Raw genomic sequence first — 21,358 nt, forward strand, 5'->3', positions numbered from 1 at the left:
TTTTAATGGTGAGGGCATGTCTGGTCGCAGCCTACCAACACTGCATGACTCGCTAACCTTAGTCACCAAAGGTTCCTGTGCCAAATCTCTCCATACAGAGAGTCGGTTCTTGGTCAAGTCACAGACGAATAATGCTCTTCCTGATTCCTCAACTCAGAGTGTGACGCTGAATTCCTGTCATGTGGGTTGGGAGATACTAATAGTTCAAGCTCTCACGGCAAATGTGGCTCATGAACTTTGGCAGTGGACCCAGATTTGTACCAACTTCCTGAATAATGACATCACCAATGAGGACGATGTTTAAGAGATTGTTCCGACAGGACTTAAATGCAACTTTAATATGGATTAAAAGTGAGGGGACCCTGCTTCCAGAAAGGTTTTTCCTCATTCTGTACTCCTTCATTATCCTCAATGTTAAAAACAATACTTTCATGTCACAAATCCTTTAGGGTTATGTTACACTTAGTTTTAAATTGTTCCTATTTTATCCATTTGGGATGGCGGACAGGTCAAAATACTACAATACCCATGAGTCTGGCTGCCATTATCACAGAGAAGAAGCCAAGCTGTTATGTAACCAGTATGGTAACCCATTGGTGACCAGGTGGTTTGGGTGCTGAGTGAAATTGCCCCTGAATCACACTGGGGACATTGCATTTGACCTTTTCTGTCTTCTCTTCAACAAAGACAAAATACTTATCATATATATCAGAATTAAATTGAATGTTATTGCAAAAAGTTTAAATCAACTTTAATTATTACTTATGACATTTGTATTTTTTGCATCTTCTGGTTTATCAAAAAAAGACACTTTTACAGACAGCAATGTCCTGTCATTGTTTTTCCAAGATGCCATAAACAGTCCACAGAGTCTTAGCTGTAAGAAGGGTGGAACATCAGACACACCATATTACAGTGACTTGCTGAATGGGATTAGTGAATGAAGAGTATGTGGATTCTGATTGGCTGACACCATGCAGGACCAGAACTATTGCCATGCTTTTCTTTGAACTCACAAAACAAATTTAGGACTAACAGCAACATTTAAAGTCTGCTAACCCAATAAATAACCATAACATTTATATATGCTGTATATAGTTAATATGGTTGTCAATAGATTATAACTTATCAATAGCTTTGGCACAATGATTACTTTACCAGGTGCTTTAAAAACACATTCCCAGCCTAGGCTCTGTTTTGGATCAATGAAATTACAACAGACAGGAATATCCCACCATGATTTCAACAGCTCAACAACAAAGTAAGATGTTCCTGCATCTCAGGCCACAGCATTGGAAGACACATTTTAAATCCAATGACGTGAATGAAAAACCAGCATTATAAGGTGTTCGGGGGCAACTGGGCTCTGTGGTCCATCTGTCCCTGATCAGGGCTGTTAATAAAGAATCATGCATTGGGGAATTACAGTGTGCACGTTGTATTTATGTACATATTATTTTTTATTCTGCACTGTATTGATTTACCTTGTGCATCTGACAGTGAGCCAAGTTTCCCACCTGGGATAATAAACATCTGAACTGAACTGAACTCAACTAACTGCCAATTGGAGGGTTTTTATAGTCACATTCCAGGATGTAGATCACAAGTTTCATTACTTTTATATTACATATTTATCTGGTTCAATGACTCTTACCTCTATACTGCGACAGCACTTAATGTTACTGAATAGAGCTGGTACCCTGTGGAGTATAGGTCTTCATTTTGTTTGTTTCATGCATGCACACAGCTGACACAATATACAGACATTGCCAAAATGATTGGCACCCTTCCATAAATCTACAGCTTTGTCTGAAATAAGTTGAAAGTGGAAAAAGTAACAAGCACCCACACAAAACTACCAACATCAGCAGCTGTGGTGACAGGAACAGCTTGGAGATGCTCTTGTAGCCTTAATCTTGACCAAGCTTGGCAACTATCTCCCCAGACAACTCTCTTCTTTTCTTCCTCTTGTCCATGCTCAGTGTGGCCCACACAATGACACCTAACAGCTTAGTGATGAAATATCACAGCCACACGACTTCTCAGAAGAATCATGACATTTTAGATCATCTTTGTAGAATAAGCTAAACTGTTATGTGCAATATTCACTTTACAGTCTATACCACCAACTCCTGAGTAGCTCTGTAGCTGTTAGCGGTTCCATGTTATTTCACTAGTCACCAACATGTTTCTGTGGTTTAAAACTCCTCCTTTTATACAATTACTGAGGCCACTGTGCCTGTGAAAATACTCAAAGCTTCAGAGATGTTTTTTTACGCTTCTCCTGATCTGCAACTTTCCGGAAAGTTTTATCAGAGGTCTAACAGAGTTTCCTTGACTTCATGTCCTAGTTTTGGTACATGTATTGTGAATCGTGGGAACTTATATACACAGACGTGTGCTGACACATCAGAAACCAAGAAGACATTGCATCTAACAACCATTTACTGGGTAAATGAGATGAGATTTCATTTGTTGATCTTTAATTAATTTGCAACTTTATCCATTGAAGATTAAATCTAAAATACACTCTGTAAATAGTGAAGGGCTTTGAATACTTTATGAAGACACTGTAGAAAATATCAGCACGTTTGCTTAAAAAAAGCGAAAAACTTTCAAATCTAGAACATTCATCACCATTGTAAGAATGAAGAATGTATACCCACTGAAAGCTGGAGGCTGGTTGGTGTGGCAGTTTCTGTTAATTATGGACAAAGGCCGCTAAAAGTCAGAATTAGAGCCTGACTAATAGGCCTATTGATTCAACCCTCCAATAAGAGGGAGTAAAACAAATCTGATACTGAATAAACTGATATGTATATATTAACTATTAATTGAAAGAAAACATATTGAAATATAAAATGTATATTAATAAATAGAACTTCAATTAAGTAAATAAACATAATTTGGACTAACGTGGACTACAAACAAAAAATATGTCTGTGAAAGTCTCATTCTCATCAGACGATAAATGGTTTTGTATTTATATAGCGCTTTTCTAGTCTTGATGACCACTCAAAGCTCTTTACAGAACAGTTTTACATTCACCCATTCACACACACATTCATACAGTGCATCTATTAGCAGCACTTTGTTGTTCTATGAGGGGCAATTCGGGGTTCAGCATCTTGCCCAAGGACACTTCGGCATGCAGATTGGGAAGACTGGGGATCGAACTGCCGACCTTCAGGTTGGAGGACGACCACTCTACCCCTCAGCCACAGCCGCGCGATAATATTGCCTATCCTCCCTACTGAATATTTAATAACTGTCTTCATTCACAGTGCGACTTTACTTACTGGTCCGCTTTTCCTACCATTGTAACAGGAATCACACAAAACTTAACTGGGTTTAGATGTTATTGTTTTTTTTCTATCTAAGTTATTAAAAAGGAATCAACTGGTTCTGTTCTCAAAGCAGTGCCAAGATCCACAAAAGTGTGTGTCAGTTTGTGTAGTGAGAGCTCCACCAGATACAGTGATTGTCTATGTTTCAAAAGACAAGCTCCCATAGATAAGGTTAGATTTTGTGTGTTTGTGTGAGGAGCCCCTTCTATCAGGGCTGGGAGCCAGTGGCTCCAAATGGGCTCCATTGGCCGTCAGATTCCTGTCCGACAGAACCAAGGACCTCCTCAACACTGCTATCGAAACGCACACACCTCTATCTCCTACTAACCCACCTCCTTTCCTCACCTCATACCCCCACCTCTACCCATACACCCTTTCTCCCCTCTTAAACTCCCTCACCCCGCCAACCGGCGTCTTCTGCTCGCTTCCCTCTGCACCCACCCTCGCCTTCCCATCAGTCCCCTCATCCCTCCGCCTCATTGTCTGTGTGCTGACAGGTCGATGTCACAGCGGTGCTGACTTATGGGCTGTGAGGATTCTGCCCTGTCAGGAATGACTCTCTCCTCTTGGAATACAAATGCAAACACACACACAGGCCCATTGGACGTGCACACACAGACAGAGTCAGGTGCACACATGTCAGCACCCCCACACATACCTGTTGGAGCTTGTCAGAAATCATATACAACAACATCGAACATACACACTATGTTCTGGTCATGTTGCTTTTAGTCCTTGGTAGTAAGAGCGAAGCTCTCAGCGTAACAGTCAACAGTGTGAGGCAGGAATGTAAATTGATGTATGAAGTATGAATGTGTTCAAGCCTGAACAATATCATCATCAGCAGGAAAAATAGTAACAACTTATATCAGCCTATCACACATCAGCCTATCAGCAACAGTGTCTTATCCTTTCTCACAACTCAAAGATAAATGTTCGGCCAGAAATACATTTCTCTCTGTCTAAGAAGTCTGCAGTTAAGACTATAGTATTGTGTGTAGTGTAAAAACATGGTGTTTAATCTAATCGATCGTTGCAAAGATTGGAAAGTGAATTAATATTGTGCAGTGAGCCTGTATTACAACTGTTTCATGGTTTGTGATTCAATCATTTTGGTGAATAAAAAATGGATAATGAAATACTAGTAAGAATCCAAGAACATGCGTGCATGTGTCAGATATTATGTAGTAGGGACCTAAATCTGTTTACACAGTCAGACTATGGGGACTTGTCTTCCTTGTGGGTAAAAGCGGCAACTCTACATAATCACAATTATACTAGGTTTAGGTTTAGGTTCAGGTTAAGGTTAGATTTCCGTTAGGCAAGTAGTAACTATGGGCAGTGTGAGAGTGAGTTTCCAGGAAATCAATGTAATGTGAATGTCATCTGATGTCATGGAGTGTGTGTGTGTGTGTGTGTGTGTTGACCTGGCATAGCAGACTATGAAGGCAGGTGACTTCCTTCTGCAGGTCTTTAGTCTGGACCACCAGCTGGTTGCACATGGACTGAGCCTCCTTCTTTGAGTCCAGGGAGAAAACCAGCTACATGGACCAGACAGACAGAGACCAAGAGCCAACTTACAAATCTCCCTCGATTTCAGGTGAGATGGACAGAGGAACAAATGGAGCAACAAAGACATTAGCAGACAGAAGATGCACTCATGAAGGCACCCTCATCCAGGCGAGGGACATTATCCAGCCTTAAATCTGTCAAAAAATATGTGATTTCATTTTGTTTAATTTAGACTAGTAGCAATGCTTTTTTAAGTTAACTGGTTTTTCCACTCCAGAATTTATTTATAGTTTAAATGCAGTGCCCCCTTAAATAAACTGCAGCAAATTACTTTTGTTGCCAAAATAGCTACAAAGGACTGGACTGTCCCTGAAACAGGAGCACCAACACAGATGATGAGTACCTGAGAGGCTTGGCGAGGAAAACGGTTGATGACGTCCTGAATCGTCTCTGTTAGGTAGCAGCACTGACGATGCACACTTATTAGGAAGGTATGCAGCTCCTCACTCCTGCAAAATACAAACAAGTCATGGAGAAGAAAGAATTAAATAGCATATGCGATTCATATCACAAAAAATTAATTTCCCCTTGGTTTTGGCGGAAGTATGCACTCTACTGAGTGACATTCTAGTATAAAAGGTGTCACTTCAATTTCCAGAGAATATAAACAATTGATCAGTTGATCATAATAATAAACAGTAGAGTGATATAAAAAGGTTATTATCATGGGTGTGGCATTATTTAAAATTTAACTACAGTTAGTTATTGCTTCAGTTAATAATTTCTCAAATTGTGATTACAACTTCAAATGCTAAACCCAGTCTCCAAAACACACTGTAGACACTTAAAGAACGAGGTCAGGCGGTTTACCATGTTAAAAAGGATATGCCCACATCAAAAACACAAGGCGAGGCCAGCTGAAGATGCCCAGCAATGACAGGGCAGACAGATTGATGGCTTGAACCAAACTTTGCATTAACATTGTACATGAGACCACCTCACCAAACCCTACAGAAAACTGAGCAGGTGGCCGAGCCTTCTCCCCCTGCTAACTCAGGCTGTCATCCCTCCCTGAAAACAGCCACCTTAAATAATTAGGTATTTATATTCATCAACCTTCCCGTCCCTCTCTTCCCATCCCCTGGTCCTGTGGGATATTGATAGCTCTTATCTAAATGGTACATTTCCCTGTGTGAGGGGACTGGGCAGCCAGCCGTCCCAGCCCTCCTCACACTCTGTCAGAGGGGCGAGTAAACACTGTCAGTCAGCCTGTGCTGCACCCTCACCTCCCTTCTCCCTGCTGTTAGTTTATCTAGGCAGCAGAGAGTGATGATGGGCCCCCGGTGGGAAGATCGTGGAGGGGATTGCCGATGGAGAAGACGTTATGTTATGTGGAAATGCTGCTACATGGTGCATGTCTGCCACTTTGTTGTCAACTATATTCATCCAGCAAGAGTCAACAGGGGATACCTGCTCTTTTCCAGCAGCAAGTGCATTTCTCAATGAGCTGAGAGAACAGTGACACCTATTTACTTTCACTACAAAATCTTTTAATGGCAGTTACAGAGCAGCAATATTTCAGTCACTTCTACAACTTCCTTTGGAGGTGTCAGTGTGTGTAAATGTCCCAGGATGATCTAAATCTACCAAGGGCAACTTCTTTAAGTGACAAGTGGAATATTTTTGGTACACATAGCTATGTTTAAAATTATGGTTTCTCACGAAAAAGGCCTAATGGTAAATGGTTTGTATTTATATAATGCTTTTCTAGTCTTGATGACCACTCAAAGCGCTTTACATTACAGTTTGCCATTCTCCCACACATTCATATTCATTCTATTAGCAGCACGTTTTTTGCCGACCTTCTGGTTGGAGGACGAACGCTCTACCACTCAGCCACAGCCGCCCCTAATGAACATGTTGAATACAATTCCCGAAGCTGATGTTTGCTTCCAGGCATTCTCATTCATGCCTTTGTTGCCACATTGCAACATTATTTGATACGTTATCGCCACCAACTGTTGATCAGTGGAAGAGCGAGAAACATCTGCAAGACCAAGTGAGGTTACCTGTGTGCATACACACATGCACAAGATACTAACGACACATTTATACTCTTAAAAACATTGCCTTGTAGTGCTGCTAGTGGTTAAACATTTTGTATTAATTTATTAACAGAAGAAAATTCAATTCAATTAAAAAAGAAATCCATCCAACTTCTCCTCATTACAAGGGCTTCAAGTTCATAACAAGTTCCTCTCTGTTGAATTAAAACATACAATACTATACAGCAAATGTATGAGCTATAGATGTTTAGATTTTTATCCATCACACCATACTATCATGGAAGTGTCTCAGTTAATTGATAATACAAACTAACGCCAAAAAGCTTTTGCATAGTATTGTAGAGGAGAGGCTGTATATGTCGAACAGTGGCGACAAAAAGGGAATACAGGGTTTTCACGACGGACCGCTAAAGCAAAACGATTAGCTCTGATCCAGAAACAGCGGATGGTTTGTACCGTGTCAGAGTCTCTGTCTGAGTGTCCTTGCCCCACAGTCCTGCTGATCTGCCCTCACTTTACACTTAAAGGGCCCATATTTTACACCTTTCTGGGATTTAATTTGAGGGTTAGGGTTAGGGTATTGGTCCCCTAAGATGATATATCAGTTGTTTAAAGTCAAAAAAACTGCTGCAATGTGTATTTCCATGTCCTCTCTTCTGCCTCTCTCTGGAGCTGCAGACAGAACAGGCTGTTTATGTCTGGCTCTTGAGCCCCTCCTGATTGGCTGACTGCATTTTGAGTGACACGCGACCAGGCCTATCACCAGTCTCATTCTGGCGCATTGACAATGGTAAACAAAGCTGAAAGTCACAGGATACAGCTATAGAAGACCAGCCACATATTTACAGTTGGTTACAACAGGATGTTTATGAACGGTAAGTTACACCGTCCTCATGTTTGTTCAAGTTTTAGCAGGACAGTCGGCCAATGTAGGAGTAAGTCTCGAGTTACAGTTCGGAGTTTCACAACAGAGTTTCCATACAGAGTAACGTCGCCGTTACTCCGTACTGAGCACAGCGACACGGCACGTCAGAAGAAATAAAGCGTAACCGCTGGTCTCGAACAGTAACGTTCTTAGGAGGAATGTGCACGGACACATTCTCTTCCTTGCATCCCTCCTGTTACGACCCTGAGGTCGTGTGAAATGTTCTATAAATCGGTGTATGTGCTTTTATCTACTGTGCCTGTGGTGTGGATCTCTCTCCCTCTCTCTCTGCTGTGATGCTTGTGTGTGATATGTTTCAGGTATGTCTGGCTCAATGACTGACTGAGTGGATGATTGACTGTGAGTGTGTAGGTTTGTTTCCAGGGAGCTGATTGGTTCCAGCCTCCAAGCTTGCAGGATAAGAGGACGGCTTCCCCCCAGCTCCTGCGGTCTCTCCTCTTGCCACTGCCAGCCAGACTGCCAGCCAGAATTGAAATGTTTGGGCACCGGGGCACCCAACGTAAAAAGTTAGAATTGAGCCCTGATTATTTATTTATCTAGCATTGCTTTCTGTAATCAAGTAATTAAGGAAGTAATTAAGTGTTATTGTCTCGATAAACAAACAAAGTAAAAAATCTAACATTGTTAAAGTGTACAGCAAAATCATTGGCACGACACTGACTGAACTTCTTCATCTTTATAAGATGAGGTCTTTGAAGAAGGTTCAGTCAGTCTTGTCTGATTCGAGACATCCATTTTTAAATGAGTTTGTGTTGCTTCCTTCTGGTCGTAGATTATTTTGGCCTAAATGCAGGGCGAACAGATTTAAAAGCTAATTCGTCCCTGATTACTTTGGTCTTTGTAATGAGTATGTAATTTTGATATTGTATTTATTACCATTGTGGTTATTGATTGTCTGTGTTTGTCTAATTGCTGGATGTATAACAAATTGCCCCTCAGGGATAATAAAGATTTCTTCAGTCCCTCATACTATTACGTTTGAGGGTAAATTTGACAAACCAGTTTTGTGCTCTACAAAAAAAGACCTCTTTGACCTTAACAGTCTGCAAAAATAGATTGACATTTTTTGGGGAAAGAGAAAAAAAAAAAAAGACATCTCCTTAACCATAGGTTAGACTACTACCATATTTTCAGTATCATCATTATTGGACAAAATCTTTCAAAATATGATCACTTAACTTCGCAAGGGGCAGAGCTTAGCAGGAAATTAGCCATAAATCAGACACATTAACGTCACTTCAGTCTTTGGAAACAGGCCTACCAAAGTATTTTAAGGTTGACAAATAAGGGGCACCACACACGTCTGAAAGATACTCTGTTACTTCACATGCACACAGAATTACATCCAAATCCGATGCACTGCACCAAAGGTATGATTGTGATCACTCCTTCGTTAAACAGAATTAATCTAGCTGATGAAGACAGCTTTAATTTTGGCTGGTTTGAACCCAGAATTGCCTCTTGTGGCTCCATTTCTATTACTGACTAAGTCTTTGATTAGGACATGGCATATTATGTCTGATTGGAGAAAACAATGAAATGGTTTCCCTTAAATAAAATAAGGCTTTTAAAAATATGAAAGTGGTTCTCAGCAGTGTTTAGGCTTCATCTGACCCAACACCCTTTTATATTAATATATGGATCAAAAACCAGTGTTACTTGTGTTTTTCATGCATCCTGAACTGGAAAGCTGGTCTAAAAACTTTTTAAAGACACAAACACCTCATACTTAGCTACAAGACATCATGGAAAATGTTGAAATTCGTGGTCCAATGAATCCAAAATATATAGACAAACCATATTGGCTGATATTTTGTCAATGAAAAGCTAGACTAAAAACATACAAATTATATCAGCCAGAGTGCAAACTCAGGAGACTGGATCAAGAAGCCACAATGCAGGCGATAGGCAGTGTTTTGCACATGGCATCAGAGAAGCCTCTTTACAAAGATATCACAACCCAACAACATCTAGGGTCTTAATTATATCAGTATGAATCTTATTCACCACTCGCATGCTTTGCCTTTGCCAAGACTTCCCACTGCCTCCGTTATCTCTGCCAGAGAGATGGACAAAGCATGCTCCATGTGATAAACACTGGATCTGCTAAATGTGATCTCTCAGTTGGATTTAGGAGCTCTCATTCAACCATCCACAAAATCCCCAGTCGCGCGGTCAGCAGTTTTCCAAGTTGCAGGTCCCACTCTGTTCTTCCTGAATTGTCTTATGATTTGCCAAATTGTCTTTGAGGCCAACCAAAAGCTCGTCAAGGCCTCCCCAAACCCCTCTCACAACCAGGTCCTTCTATTTTCGTGGATCCAGTAGCTGTATTCCTTTTGTCCTTCCCTTACACAACTGTTGATTCAAACGGCATCTTGGAAAACCAACACTTATGACTTACTTGTCACTTTAGCTTTAGCTTCACCAATAGGCTCTAGGGTTTCCATCCTAAGAATTCCAAAAAGCTGCCTTCTTACAAGAGTCCCTGGACATGACTAGAATCTGAACCCCCCTCCAGCACAGTATGTGATAAAGCTCCACAGGTGCAGGTCCAATCAGGTGCACTGCCATTAGGTGACAGAGACTTAATTGTATCAAAATGGAAACACCTTGTACGTCATAGTTGTATTCACAGGTCCCTGACGTATCAAAATGTTTCTAAAAATGTTTTTGACTAATTTCCATTTTTCAGTGTTATGTGTAGATTCTGAAAGAGCTAATTAAGAGTTCAGAATTCCCATCCCTATCCTTAACCTGCCATTCATTTTATTGGACTGTTGCTCATCCAGCAGGCGAGGGTGGTGAAGCTAGTGAGTCCAGTTTTGCTGAGGATTCATGAAGTGATGGGGTGCAGTGAAACGGCTCAGTTTGGCCCACGCCGCGGGCTCATCGCAACCTCCCATCGCCTGTCACCTTACAAATCTTTACAGCTCCGCTTAAACCATTAGGGCCTGGCTCAAGTCTTGGCTACAGCGATGGGGGAGGGGATACGGAGATAGGACAGTGAGATGCTCATAGGGCTGATGGACGACTTTCAGAGGAGGAGGACAGATGGAGCATTACAGGGAGATGGAGGAGGGCTGGATGTGGGGAAGGTTTTAAGGTGTGTGGCTGACAAGTGTTTAAATTTGTGCTACTACTGTCAACTTTCTTTCTGGCTTGTGCAGAGTGTTTGTTGAATACTTTTTTTTTTGCTACAGACACCTTATCAGACATTCCTAGCTAAATTAAACAAATAAATGGACTTTCAATTACAGTACAAATTCTCAAACACTACAAATGTCCTACCACACGCAACTAAAATGCTTTTATGTTAAGATTGTATGGAACCAACAAAAGGTCAGGTGAAGAGACTGTAAAGTCTGATCAGGTTATTTGTTATTCTAATCTATTAATATGTTTTTTCTGAAAAGGAGTACTCCAACGTACTCACAGTTTTCACTGAGAGCCTTCTAACGTTCCTTAGGCCTTAAGGTTTTGTTGAGCACACACTTGTGTTACTTGCCACAGGCCTGCTGTGCAATGAGAGGTGGTATCCTACCCACTGTCTGTAGCTTCCAGTAGGTCTATAGTGTCCAGGTCCACTTTGTCCAGGTCCATCTTGTGCACAGCACTAAGCACCTTCTCCTGGTGCACCGGGTCTGTGATACCAATCTGACAAATGGAAAAATCTGTTAACATTTATATGTTCAGAAATATGTGACAAATGTATTCTTCAGTATTCTTATTTGTAACAGCTACATTGTGCATTTATGTCCATTATTTTGACTGCGACATGCTTTTGACATAATGTCCCACATGTGGACCAGGTCAAGCAAACCAGATGCACCCATTTTACTTTTTTTACCTCTTATGACACATTTGAAGATTATGTTTACTAATATATAGTTTGAAAGTGCCCACATTCTGCTATGTTACTACTAAATCCATTGCAACATTGTTTGTTGTTTACATAGGTGACTTTCAATATCCTTAGGCTCATATTGAAACAGCAGAACCCACACTGTTGTTACTGTGGCTATAGAGCTGTGTTTACAGCCAATCAGAGGAGGAGGCCTCTGTGTAAAAGCTGCTGCACACTCGAGGATAATCGGGCTGATTTAGGACCGACAATCGGCGGGATGTTTCAGAGCGGAGGTCAGTCGGTGCCGATTATCTGCTACCTTCTAGTCATGACTACATCCAGTTTATTTTTATTTTTTGTTTTTCGCTGCAGTTTGTTTTCCACACTCCAGTTCAGAAGGTGGCAGTAATGCCAACCACCAAACAGCAAGTGTGTGGTCTTAAGTTCTGGGCAAATCATCCAGTGTGTGAGTTCTGAAGATTATAAGATTAAAAATTGGTTAAATCTGTCATTATGTCTGTGGTCTCCCACGTTTTTTTCAAGAGTTGAAACACGCTTTGAAAAGTTGATCAAAAAGAATAGCTCAGCTGACCAATCAGAACAGACTGAATTTTTGGGAGGCAGGCCAAGAACTAAAGAACAACATTTCAGTCTGTGGTTAAAAAGAGGCACTGCAGCAATGTACGATATGAGGCAAATAATAAGCTTTTGAACAGCATGAAAACCTATTATAGTAAAACCAAATTAAAAATACAGACACGTAAATCTCCTAAATTCGAGCTCTTTAAAGAGTGATTCTAAAATACACTGCTATCACTGGTCATTAGTTTAAGCTCTCGCAACTTCTTTCTACTGACAGGCCTGAAAAAGCTTTGACGGGAGTATCTACTCTCGTCTCTTTCAGGGTCAAGCCTGGCAATGAGCAACAGAGCTGACAGACGCACAGATGTTACTGTCGTCCTCTACCTTCTCCAGGTCCTCCTTCTCCATGGTCAACAGGTTGCTCCAGGTGATGTCATTTTCCTATGCATCGAGTAAGAAAAAGAAAACATCACTCAGCATTTACCGAATCAAAACTTCTACAGCTGCTCCTGAGCCCACCACCTGAAACAGATGTACCTGCATGAATACAATGACAACAATCTACTGGTACCAATCAAACCCAGTCCTCCAATATCAGATCGGCACTAACACTTAGGCTGACCCTCAGTTTATTACAAGCCAAGTCAATCCAACACACTGGATCCACTATGAACCGCTATGTGAAATATGTTAGCGAGTCATTTATGACATGTTCCTAAGAATTAAAATTCCATTCTGTCCATGGTGCAGCTGTGTTCAACAGTCGGGGTTGCTGTATCTCACCCACAACACTGAACTTTGTTTAACAGCATATCTCTGCTCACCACTTTGGAAATCTCGAACATCAGTGACAGGCGTAGCGCGTACAAAAATATACATGATACTGAAGTCATATTATCGCATGCAACCAGTACTTACAGTCATGATGTCAGTGAGGTAGCCGAGATCAAGACCGTGTAGGAGGATCCCGAGGTCATCAAGCTTGGTGACACTGAGGAGGGCAGAGACTTGAAAATCTTGACTTATTCCACAGTATGAATGAGCTGGGATGAGAATTAGACAAACACCAGTATTTCTCCTAATTTGAGGGGTAAATGCTGTAACAGTAGAGGAGCTACTAGTGCTCTGGCCGGGACTTACAGTACTTCCCAGACATCAGTTAACTGGCATCCTGGCAGTCATCAAATTGTGAGATATTTTGCTCTGAATTTCAGACTTTTGGTTATAAATGGATTTGAAACACTTCTCCTGGAAAAACTAGGAAGAGCTGGCTTCACTTTGAAAAAATGCAACCAATACATCCCAATCCCTCTGATCGGCCATATCGTTAAAGCTACGCCCCCAAAACAGATGAACGTGCACTCACTGACAACTGCTAGAAGTGGACTTTTCTTTGACTGGCTTGCTAACCTGGGACAATCTTCTCTTCTTCAGTGGCGTATGTCACTCCAACTCGCAGACTAGTGAAAACTCGGGTGACAGACACGTACACCGACCAATCATTTTGTTCGGTACGAAGGAAATGATTAGTCCAGTCTATTACATCTGTGTGAGGGCCACAGACGACTATTTATCGATGGCTATTGGACTGGATTTTAACAATTGGGATTGCTTTCACTCTGTGTGTGCGAAGATAGGCCAAGACACACAGTGAGAGAGAGAGAGCAGAGGAGAGAAACACAAACCTAAATAACATCAAAACATTGTAGAGGCTCTCACACTGAGCTGAAATGAAATAATTGCATACAAATTTTATAAATAAAATACATATCTTTAAAACTTTTTTTTGTAATTTTTAAGTTGTTCAAAAGCTCAGCAGCAACACACTGAAAAGGGGAGATCATCCTCTAAATGCAAGGTTTGGACCTCACAGCAGCAAACATCTACCCTACTGAAGTGTCCTTGAGCAATGAACTTCATCCCTCCTAGCTCCAGGGTTCCTGACTTGAACCTTTGACCTCCTGTAGAAGGGGTCGGGAAAAACAAAAGACAGCTCTTTCTGTTTTGGGGATCGAGTGCAAATAAAGTGTCACTGAGTTCAGACACATCAGAGTGACCACAGTGTAAACGCAGCCTCAGTCTGACTGTTGTCAACGGCGAGGTTTACCAATGAGCCCCTCGTCTCACGACATTCAAAATTTGTGAAATGCATCACTTGGGGTATAGCGACTGTGTAGCTGACATGACAAATAGACAGTAATAATGTTTACAGCCCCACAGGTTGTGACTCCTGGTGCCAAACATGCTCAAAAACAATGCTTCTGACTGATGATAATTGCTCCGGTGTGCCCAAATAGACTAAACATTCATGCAAGAGGTTTATTATTGTTTATGTCTGGTTGAACAGTGGGTCAACAACACCTGCTGCACAGGCACTGCTGCTTCACAGACAATCCAACAGGGGGCAACAAGTATTCAGGCTGCAGGGAGGTATGAAATACTGCTCTGACAACAGGAGAGTGAATGGTTGTAAAGCAAAAACATGTTCATTCAGTTCCAACAAATGCAGCATTTTGCCGAGCTGGAGCAGAAATCATATTGATAGTCTTAATTTATTCAAAGTTGTGCTATTTTTACAAATCTGATGTAATGCAATGGGGTTTGCATTGCAGCTTCTGCAGTTTCACTCATTCTTGTGACTCATGTTAATTCAGTGTTGTGCTCCTTTTTCAATTTTTCTGACTCAGTGACTATGAATACATTACTATCCAAGTTTTGAGCCTATTCTGTTTTATATATGGATAATGACATTTGAGATATTATTATTCTTTTGTTATTATTATTTAATTTGCTCATTTATTGTTTTTGTATTGGTGCAGGCATGTTTTTAACGTCTCCTTGTCCAGCCGCAGTCATTTCTGTGCTAACAAAGGCACATTTTTGTTTTTTTCTCCCCAATAATAACTCAAGACGAGAATGCACCTGTACGTATAGCAGATGGTGATCAGATACCTAGATAAGGTGTTCTTTTTCCACAGTATCAGTATATGGGTCTAAATCAGAGTTTCTCTGCATATTTTGGTAACTTGAGGCCACAACATGGTCTTGCAGACTCATAACTGTGATGCGCAAAAAGCCTGGATAACCTATTTAACCAGGATAGTTATGTCCATTTTAAAGCAACTCTCTCCAAAAGTCCAGAACTCCAGAAAGCTATTTTGTGCAAGTCCCATCCCACCTTACCTTTCCTTAGAAGAAGGAGGTTCAGAGTTGGTCTTGAAGAATTTAGACAGGGTCTCCTCCATGGAGTTGAAGGGCTGCACGATTGAGACATGCGATGAAGAGGACAGGATCCTCGTTATCTGTGGACACACCCTGGTGTTAGAGTATGAGATGTTTGAAAGACATCAGCAAAAGCACTTAACTCACAGTGGGCTAAGATGCAAAATACGTAACACATACTTAAATCACCAACAATTTTTTTTTCCTGAAATCAAAAAAAAGATTAGTAAAATAAATCACAGAAAAAATGTAACAATCCCGTAGTCATTCATTTGACTTTCCACAATTACTATATACTTGCATGATTTGTCTTTCTAGAGCATTGTAATCACTTGAAATGATACACTTCTAATATCTGCTGTCTAAATACATTGAAGAAAAAATAAAATAAAAGTACTTGGGATACCTGCGCATGTTTGAAGATCATGGCCAGGTCAGCAGGTCTTTTGCCAACATTGTTCCTTATGGTTTTGTCTGCTCCGAGCTGGAGGAGCTTTAGCACTGCCTCCTCTCTGCCATACTGCACTGCTACAGACAAAGCCTGAAAATATTTGCATTTATTATTGTATAACAAGTTTAATGAATCCAGCACTTTCAGAACTACAGCACGACCTGCAGATTCCCCCTGAAGGGACCTGCTCTGACCAAAAAAATACAATAACCAGTAGCACACCGTGTATCCATTGCCATCCTGGACATTGATGACTGCTCCATGAGACACCAGCAGGTTGATGACCTTACTGTAGCCGTCCCTGGCTGCCAGCATCAGACAGGTCATTTGTGACCTGACAAGAGACAAGGAAGCAGAAAAGAGAAAAGGTTAGGAGAAGACAATGGATTTCAAATTATGTCAAACGATGACAGAAAAGATGAAAGATCTGAGGAAAGACGGCGAAGAAATGGAGACAAGGAGTGACGTAATGGTACAGAGAGACCACCAGGGCGCAGCAAACACCATATGTTCATCTCTAGAACATAGGAACACAGATTCAGCACATTCAGTGACTGGTCATGATAAAAAATAATCACAACAAATTAACCGTACTCCTTTCATACATTCACAGATACAGCTATACGATACGTCTATGGAAGTCTATTTTGGACTAATATGCCACCCCCCAAAAAAAGTTTAAAATTTGAAATGTCTAGGATTAGAACAGGTAGCTTAATTTCTTCATTAATATCAAATGGTATGATGATGTCTTTGTCCTCCAGGTGCTCCCGCCTCGTCTCTCTCCCTCCATCTGTGTGTTTGCTCCTGTCTTTCCTTTGGCCCCTGAAGTTGCTCCATGTCCTCCCAGATCATATTCTTCATTAATGTTGACAATCTATAATGTCATCCTGATTCCATAAATGGGATGCCTCCTCTGTTGCTCTGGAGGTTTCTTCAGTTTTCCCCTGTTAATTAGTAATTTTGGAATAACTCTCGTCAGATTTTTAACACTACACAGATAATGGACACATCTATAGCTGGGTCTGACATGGGGAACAGACCAACATGTAGACCAGTCGGCTGATCGTTGACGTCTTATGACCCTCAAGGGCTGAAGTAGACTAACAAAAATTATCATTTATATAGTCAGACTGGGTAAAAACAACATCATTTGGTCTTTGTGAAGTGAAATTATGTATGTTTTTATTTGCCTATAGAGCAGGGAAGTGAGATCCAATCACAAGTGGTCCCAGCAGACATATTTCAGTCTAGTGGTGTAGTTTTTTCAATCTACACAGTATTTGATCCTGTAGTTTTTCAGTTGAGTAATTCTTTGAGCACAAAAACAAAGAGTGTTGGGGGGGACATCCTGTTACTAAAACAACACAAAAACACACGTGTGTCCTTAAACAGCCAACTACTGTGACATGGTTACTAATAATCATTCCTCTGTTGCCTTCATGCATTTGCTTCTACCTGAACAAGGACTGACTCTACTACAGTACTTCTTATCACCTCTGACTCAAACACAGCAAGTGAGAAAAGTACATCAGTTAACAAGTTAGGGAAGTCCAGGGGCAATTCATCACTTTGCTTTTACTGTCTGTGTGTGTGAGAGAGAGAGGAAAAGAGGAGATATTTAAAGGGGTAATCCATAATTCACATGTAAACAAAGAAACGGGGGAATTAATTAACAGGTCTTTGAATACATGGACTAACACTGGCTAATGACTATTTCTATTTCTGAAGCAGTAAAAGTTTTAGGAGAAGAAGTTGAGAAGCCAAAACATGGTGATTGATGTTTTGCATAAGTCCCATTTAAATATGGAGATACTTAAATATTATATAATTACATCACAACAATTTTAAAGCATTTCTGATCAGAAGGTTATGTCTGACGGGATCTCTAATAAAATGAGACAACTTAACACAACAGTGGAAAATGCCTGTAAATTCGTCTGTGCCTACAAATCAGTCACTTCCTCTTTGACTCAGGAGAACGGGTTAGGTAGCGTCATTCATTTCTGTGTGTCCAGTGCTACGGTAAATTCCCAGGGGGTGTTTTAATGCCAGACAGGTACCAAGGTCACTCAGATACTGTTTCAGTGTGTTTGTCATGCACGAGTGTGAGTCAAGGCTGGTTCCCAAACAGAGAGCTGATCGATGTGCAGACAGATCAGCGCAAACATCTTTAGTGGTGTCCAAGTTGCATGAAAAATGACTTTTAAAAAAACCCTTGACTCACTGTTCCAAAGCAATCACACTACATCTCAGTCTATAATCATGTCAGGTGAATCTTAAAAAACTCACAATGGCGATATTTAAAGACTCAAAAGTATTATATCTTGACTGTCAAAATAATAATAACTAAAATGGTAATGATCCGGATTTGCACCAACATTCTTGGGGTCTTACTCAGATCAACAAGATTTAATGTAAATCTGTTGAGTGGTTTAGCATTATCCTACTACCAAAAAAAAACGCAGACAAAAAGATAACCTCCTCTCCAGAGGTAATGAGTCAACTATGCACAGACTGCATGTTATTGGCTGGTTTCATGCACTGACAATAACCTACTCTCGTATAATAAAGGACTGATGATTATTCTCTTAATGTATATTCCACATGGATGCTGTTCCCAAAGCTAGTAAAGTAAGAAGTCTCAGGTCATGCAGGGAAAGTCCAAGTCACAAGTCTTCACGGACACACTGAAAGTGAAGATAGTTCTTGAGGTGTCTTAATTCTGTACATTTCATGACAGGAAATCTAGAGATTTTTCTTTCGAAGCTGTAATTATACTGGCCTTTCTAATCATGTGGCTGCAGAAGGCCTGGCTGTCACTGTTACTAATTTCACATTTTTCTATCATTTTGAAGGTTTCGATTTCAAGACTCTACACAAGTCTTTAAGACATTCAGTTTCACATAGATTAAATCTGATTAGCACTAAAAGCTCAGTTCTACAGCTGTGTGTATGTGTCAATACCGGTTGTCTGATAGCATTTCTATAACTTGTTTAAAGATTGAAAACAGTTAAAATAATAATAATTACACAAAAAAGCATTTAGCATTTTTCTCATCGTTGAGAGATAAAGTAACAACTGTCAAATCAGCTGTACCCTTTCAAATAAATGGCATTTTTGACATTCCCAAACGGAAATTGTGCTGATGCGTCGTTGCCCAAAGCTTACACTAGTAAGGTTAGTAAGGTTTCAGAGGCTTTCAGAGGAGTGGATGAATACACATCGTGCTCCTGTAGGACTTTGAGAGATGACAGTGAATGTGTGTTTACACAGCGACAGAGGGACGAGCAGCTGGTGTTAATCACTGGTTTCATATTCAGACGTAACAGGCGATGAGGAGAAGGACGTTTATCCTCTGCACCCGCATGAACCCCATATTCTTCTTTTGCTCTGAATGTTGGCAGCTGTTGGTCCGTCCTCCTCACCATCTATCCTCATCTGCATCCTCCTGCATCTTGTTATCTTGCTTCAAATTGTTTGTCTGGGAAGGAGCCAATTTTTCCCTAATGCTACAATGTGTGTGTCACGTGTGTCATCAGGTGCTGTGTGTCGTGCATGTAATGGCATTCTTGCAGTGACAGAGTGGCAGGGAATTAGTAAAAGCTAAATAAGAAAGCCACTGGGGGCTGTATCCTCACATTGACTCAGCACATATCCACAGATGTCACGGAATAACCTCCCTTCATTATTTCCATGAGATGGAATTTTCCATGTTTTTCACCAGGACAGGAAACCACATTACACATCAAATCGCTGAAATCACAGTCACTTGTATTTATTTATATATATATATATATATAGACAATTTTCAATTAATTGCCAAAGTGGTGTCAGAGAGCAGATCCCACTGCCGATGTTCTGGAAGTGTTTCCGGAGCATTTCTGACACGTGTCACTCTTCTATCTTCCAGACATAAAATAGCTTTTCTTTTTATAAATCTAAATCATTCAATCCACATAAACTCTAATTTTTATCAGATGATAGTTTCAGAATGTTTCTGACGTTAATCTGCCTAATCTGAGGACAGCTACAGTCTGTGCTAATCAAAAGAAAGCTGGTCCTGAGGGCAGCGATGGCTGAGCGGAGCTTGAGGTCCTGTTGAGTGAATGGATGGATGCCTAAATTTTCCATTTACATAATGCTGACCATTTGTATCTGGTTAGATCTGGGCCAACATATAGATCTAACAGGGAGACAGATTTTTCCCACGTGTTCTTCTTTGTTTTCGTCTTTAACTTTCCTAAGCAATTTTCAGAAATGAACTCTGGAAAATGTCTGTACAATTATTTCCGGACTTTGGATTTAACATATGAAGTACGCAGCAAGAGATTATCCCAGTAAGAGACGAGTTCACAACAATGTTTCAGGGGAGGGGTGAAACCTGGGTAGAGCATGCATGACATGACGTTTAAATTCAGCTGCACAAAACCCATGTTTTTGTTTACAGCACATTGACACCAACATCAGCCCGAATCACCAAAAGCTCTTGAAGTTAACATCTTTTTGTCGTGTCCTCTAAGAGTATGGCTCCTATTTTTCGTCTTTAGATATTTGCATTCTTTTTGTATTTTGTTTTGTTTTGCGTCAGTTGCGCGATAGAAATGTCAACGCCCTCACATGCTCACAGTAAATCCGTTGGACATAATCCTGTTGTGTCTGAAATGGGCTCACTGAGATTCTCCGGAGTTTTTACTAGGGGGCTGGCAGGAAAACCTCAGACTCGGACATTTGCTCCTGCGTGTGAGCTTTGCTGCTGTTCGCCTTTTGTCTTTCACTGAAATTTCAACATCTATCTGTTAAATATGTAACGTACATAAATATTTGCAAAACTTGCTTTACCTGTTCAATCATTAGTTTTAAGTTTTTTATTGGTATTGGAACCGAAGATGCATGGTTTAATACTGTAGTGTTGTGACATTTAGTTGAGTAAATAGTTTTAGTTACTTTTATTCAAGGAAATTATAGCAGTCATACCCGAAACTTCATGTAGCGAGGATGATAATATATGCTTAAAAGGGAAAACTAAATTTTGCCTGTTTTTAAACCTTTAGATATTTGGATGTACAAAGTACTAAAACCATGCTTCCTGGGCTTCATCCAAGTGTGTACAAAAGCTTCCAAAATCCTTCCTGCACACCCCTTACACTGTGTGTGATTGTTTGTCTGTCTGTCTGATACCCGTCTGTACATGCACATGCCATAACAGGACATTCCAAACAAAAACACACAAATATGCTCTGTATGGAGCAGTGTGGTGCATAATGCTACCACATGGCAGCTAAACATAACGAAAGTCATCAAAGGAAATTTGATCCAGCACCTCTGTTGTTTCTTCCCCTGTTTAGGTCAAATCTGGAGTGTTTTTCCTTGGCCTACATCAATAG

General features: G+C 40.6%; 1 protein-coding gene across 1 annotated transcript in view; it reads right to left on the reverse strand.

Annotated features, from left to right (window-relative positions):
• Positions 1–21,358, reverse strand: part of asz1 (ankyrin repeat, SAM and basic leucine zipper domain containing 1) — a 31,599-nt gene that overhangs the window by 1,093 nt on the left and 9,148 nt on the right. Inside the window, exons 5-12 of the mRNA XM_035155919.2 lie at positions 16,193–16,304; positions 15,926–16,060; positions 15,481–15,599; positions 13,216–13,288; positions 12,682–12,738; positions 11,413–11,525; positions 5,263–5,368; positions 4,775–4,888 (exon numbers count right to left, since the gene is read on the reverse strand). Of these exons, the coding sequence (XP_035011810.1) occupies positions 4,775–4,888; positions 5,263–5,368; positions 11,413–11,525; positions 12,682–12,738; positions 13,216–13,288; positions 15,481–15,599; positions 15,926–16,060; positions 16,193–16,304 (829 nt within the window). The remainder of the gene's footprint in view (positions 1–4,774; positions 4,889–5,262; positions 5,369–11,412; positions 11,526–12,681; positions 12,739–13,215; positions 13,289–15,480; positions 15,600–15,925; positions 16,061–16,192; positions 16,305–21,358) is intronic.

This window comes from Hippoglossus stenolepis, chromosome 5, assembly GCF_022539355.2.
Source record: "Hippoglossus stenolepis isolate QCI-W04-F060 chromosome 5, HSTE1.2, whole genome shotgun sequence".
NCBI lineage: Eukaryota > Metazoa > Chordata > Actinopteri > Pleuronectiformes > Pleuronectidae > Hippoglossus > Hippoglossus stenolepis.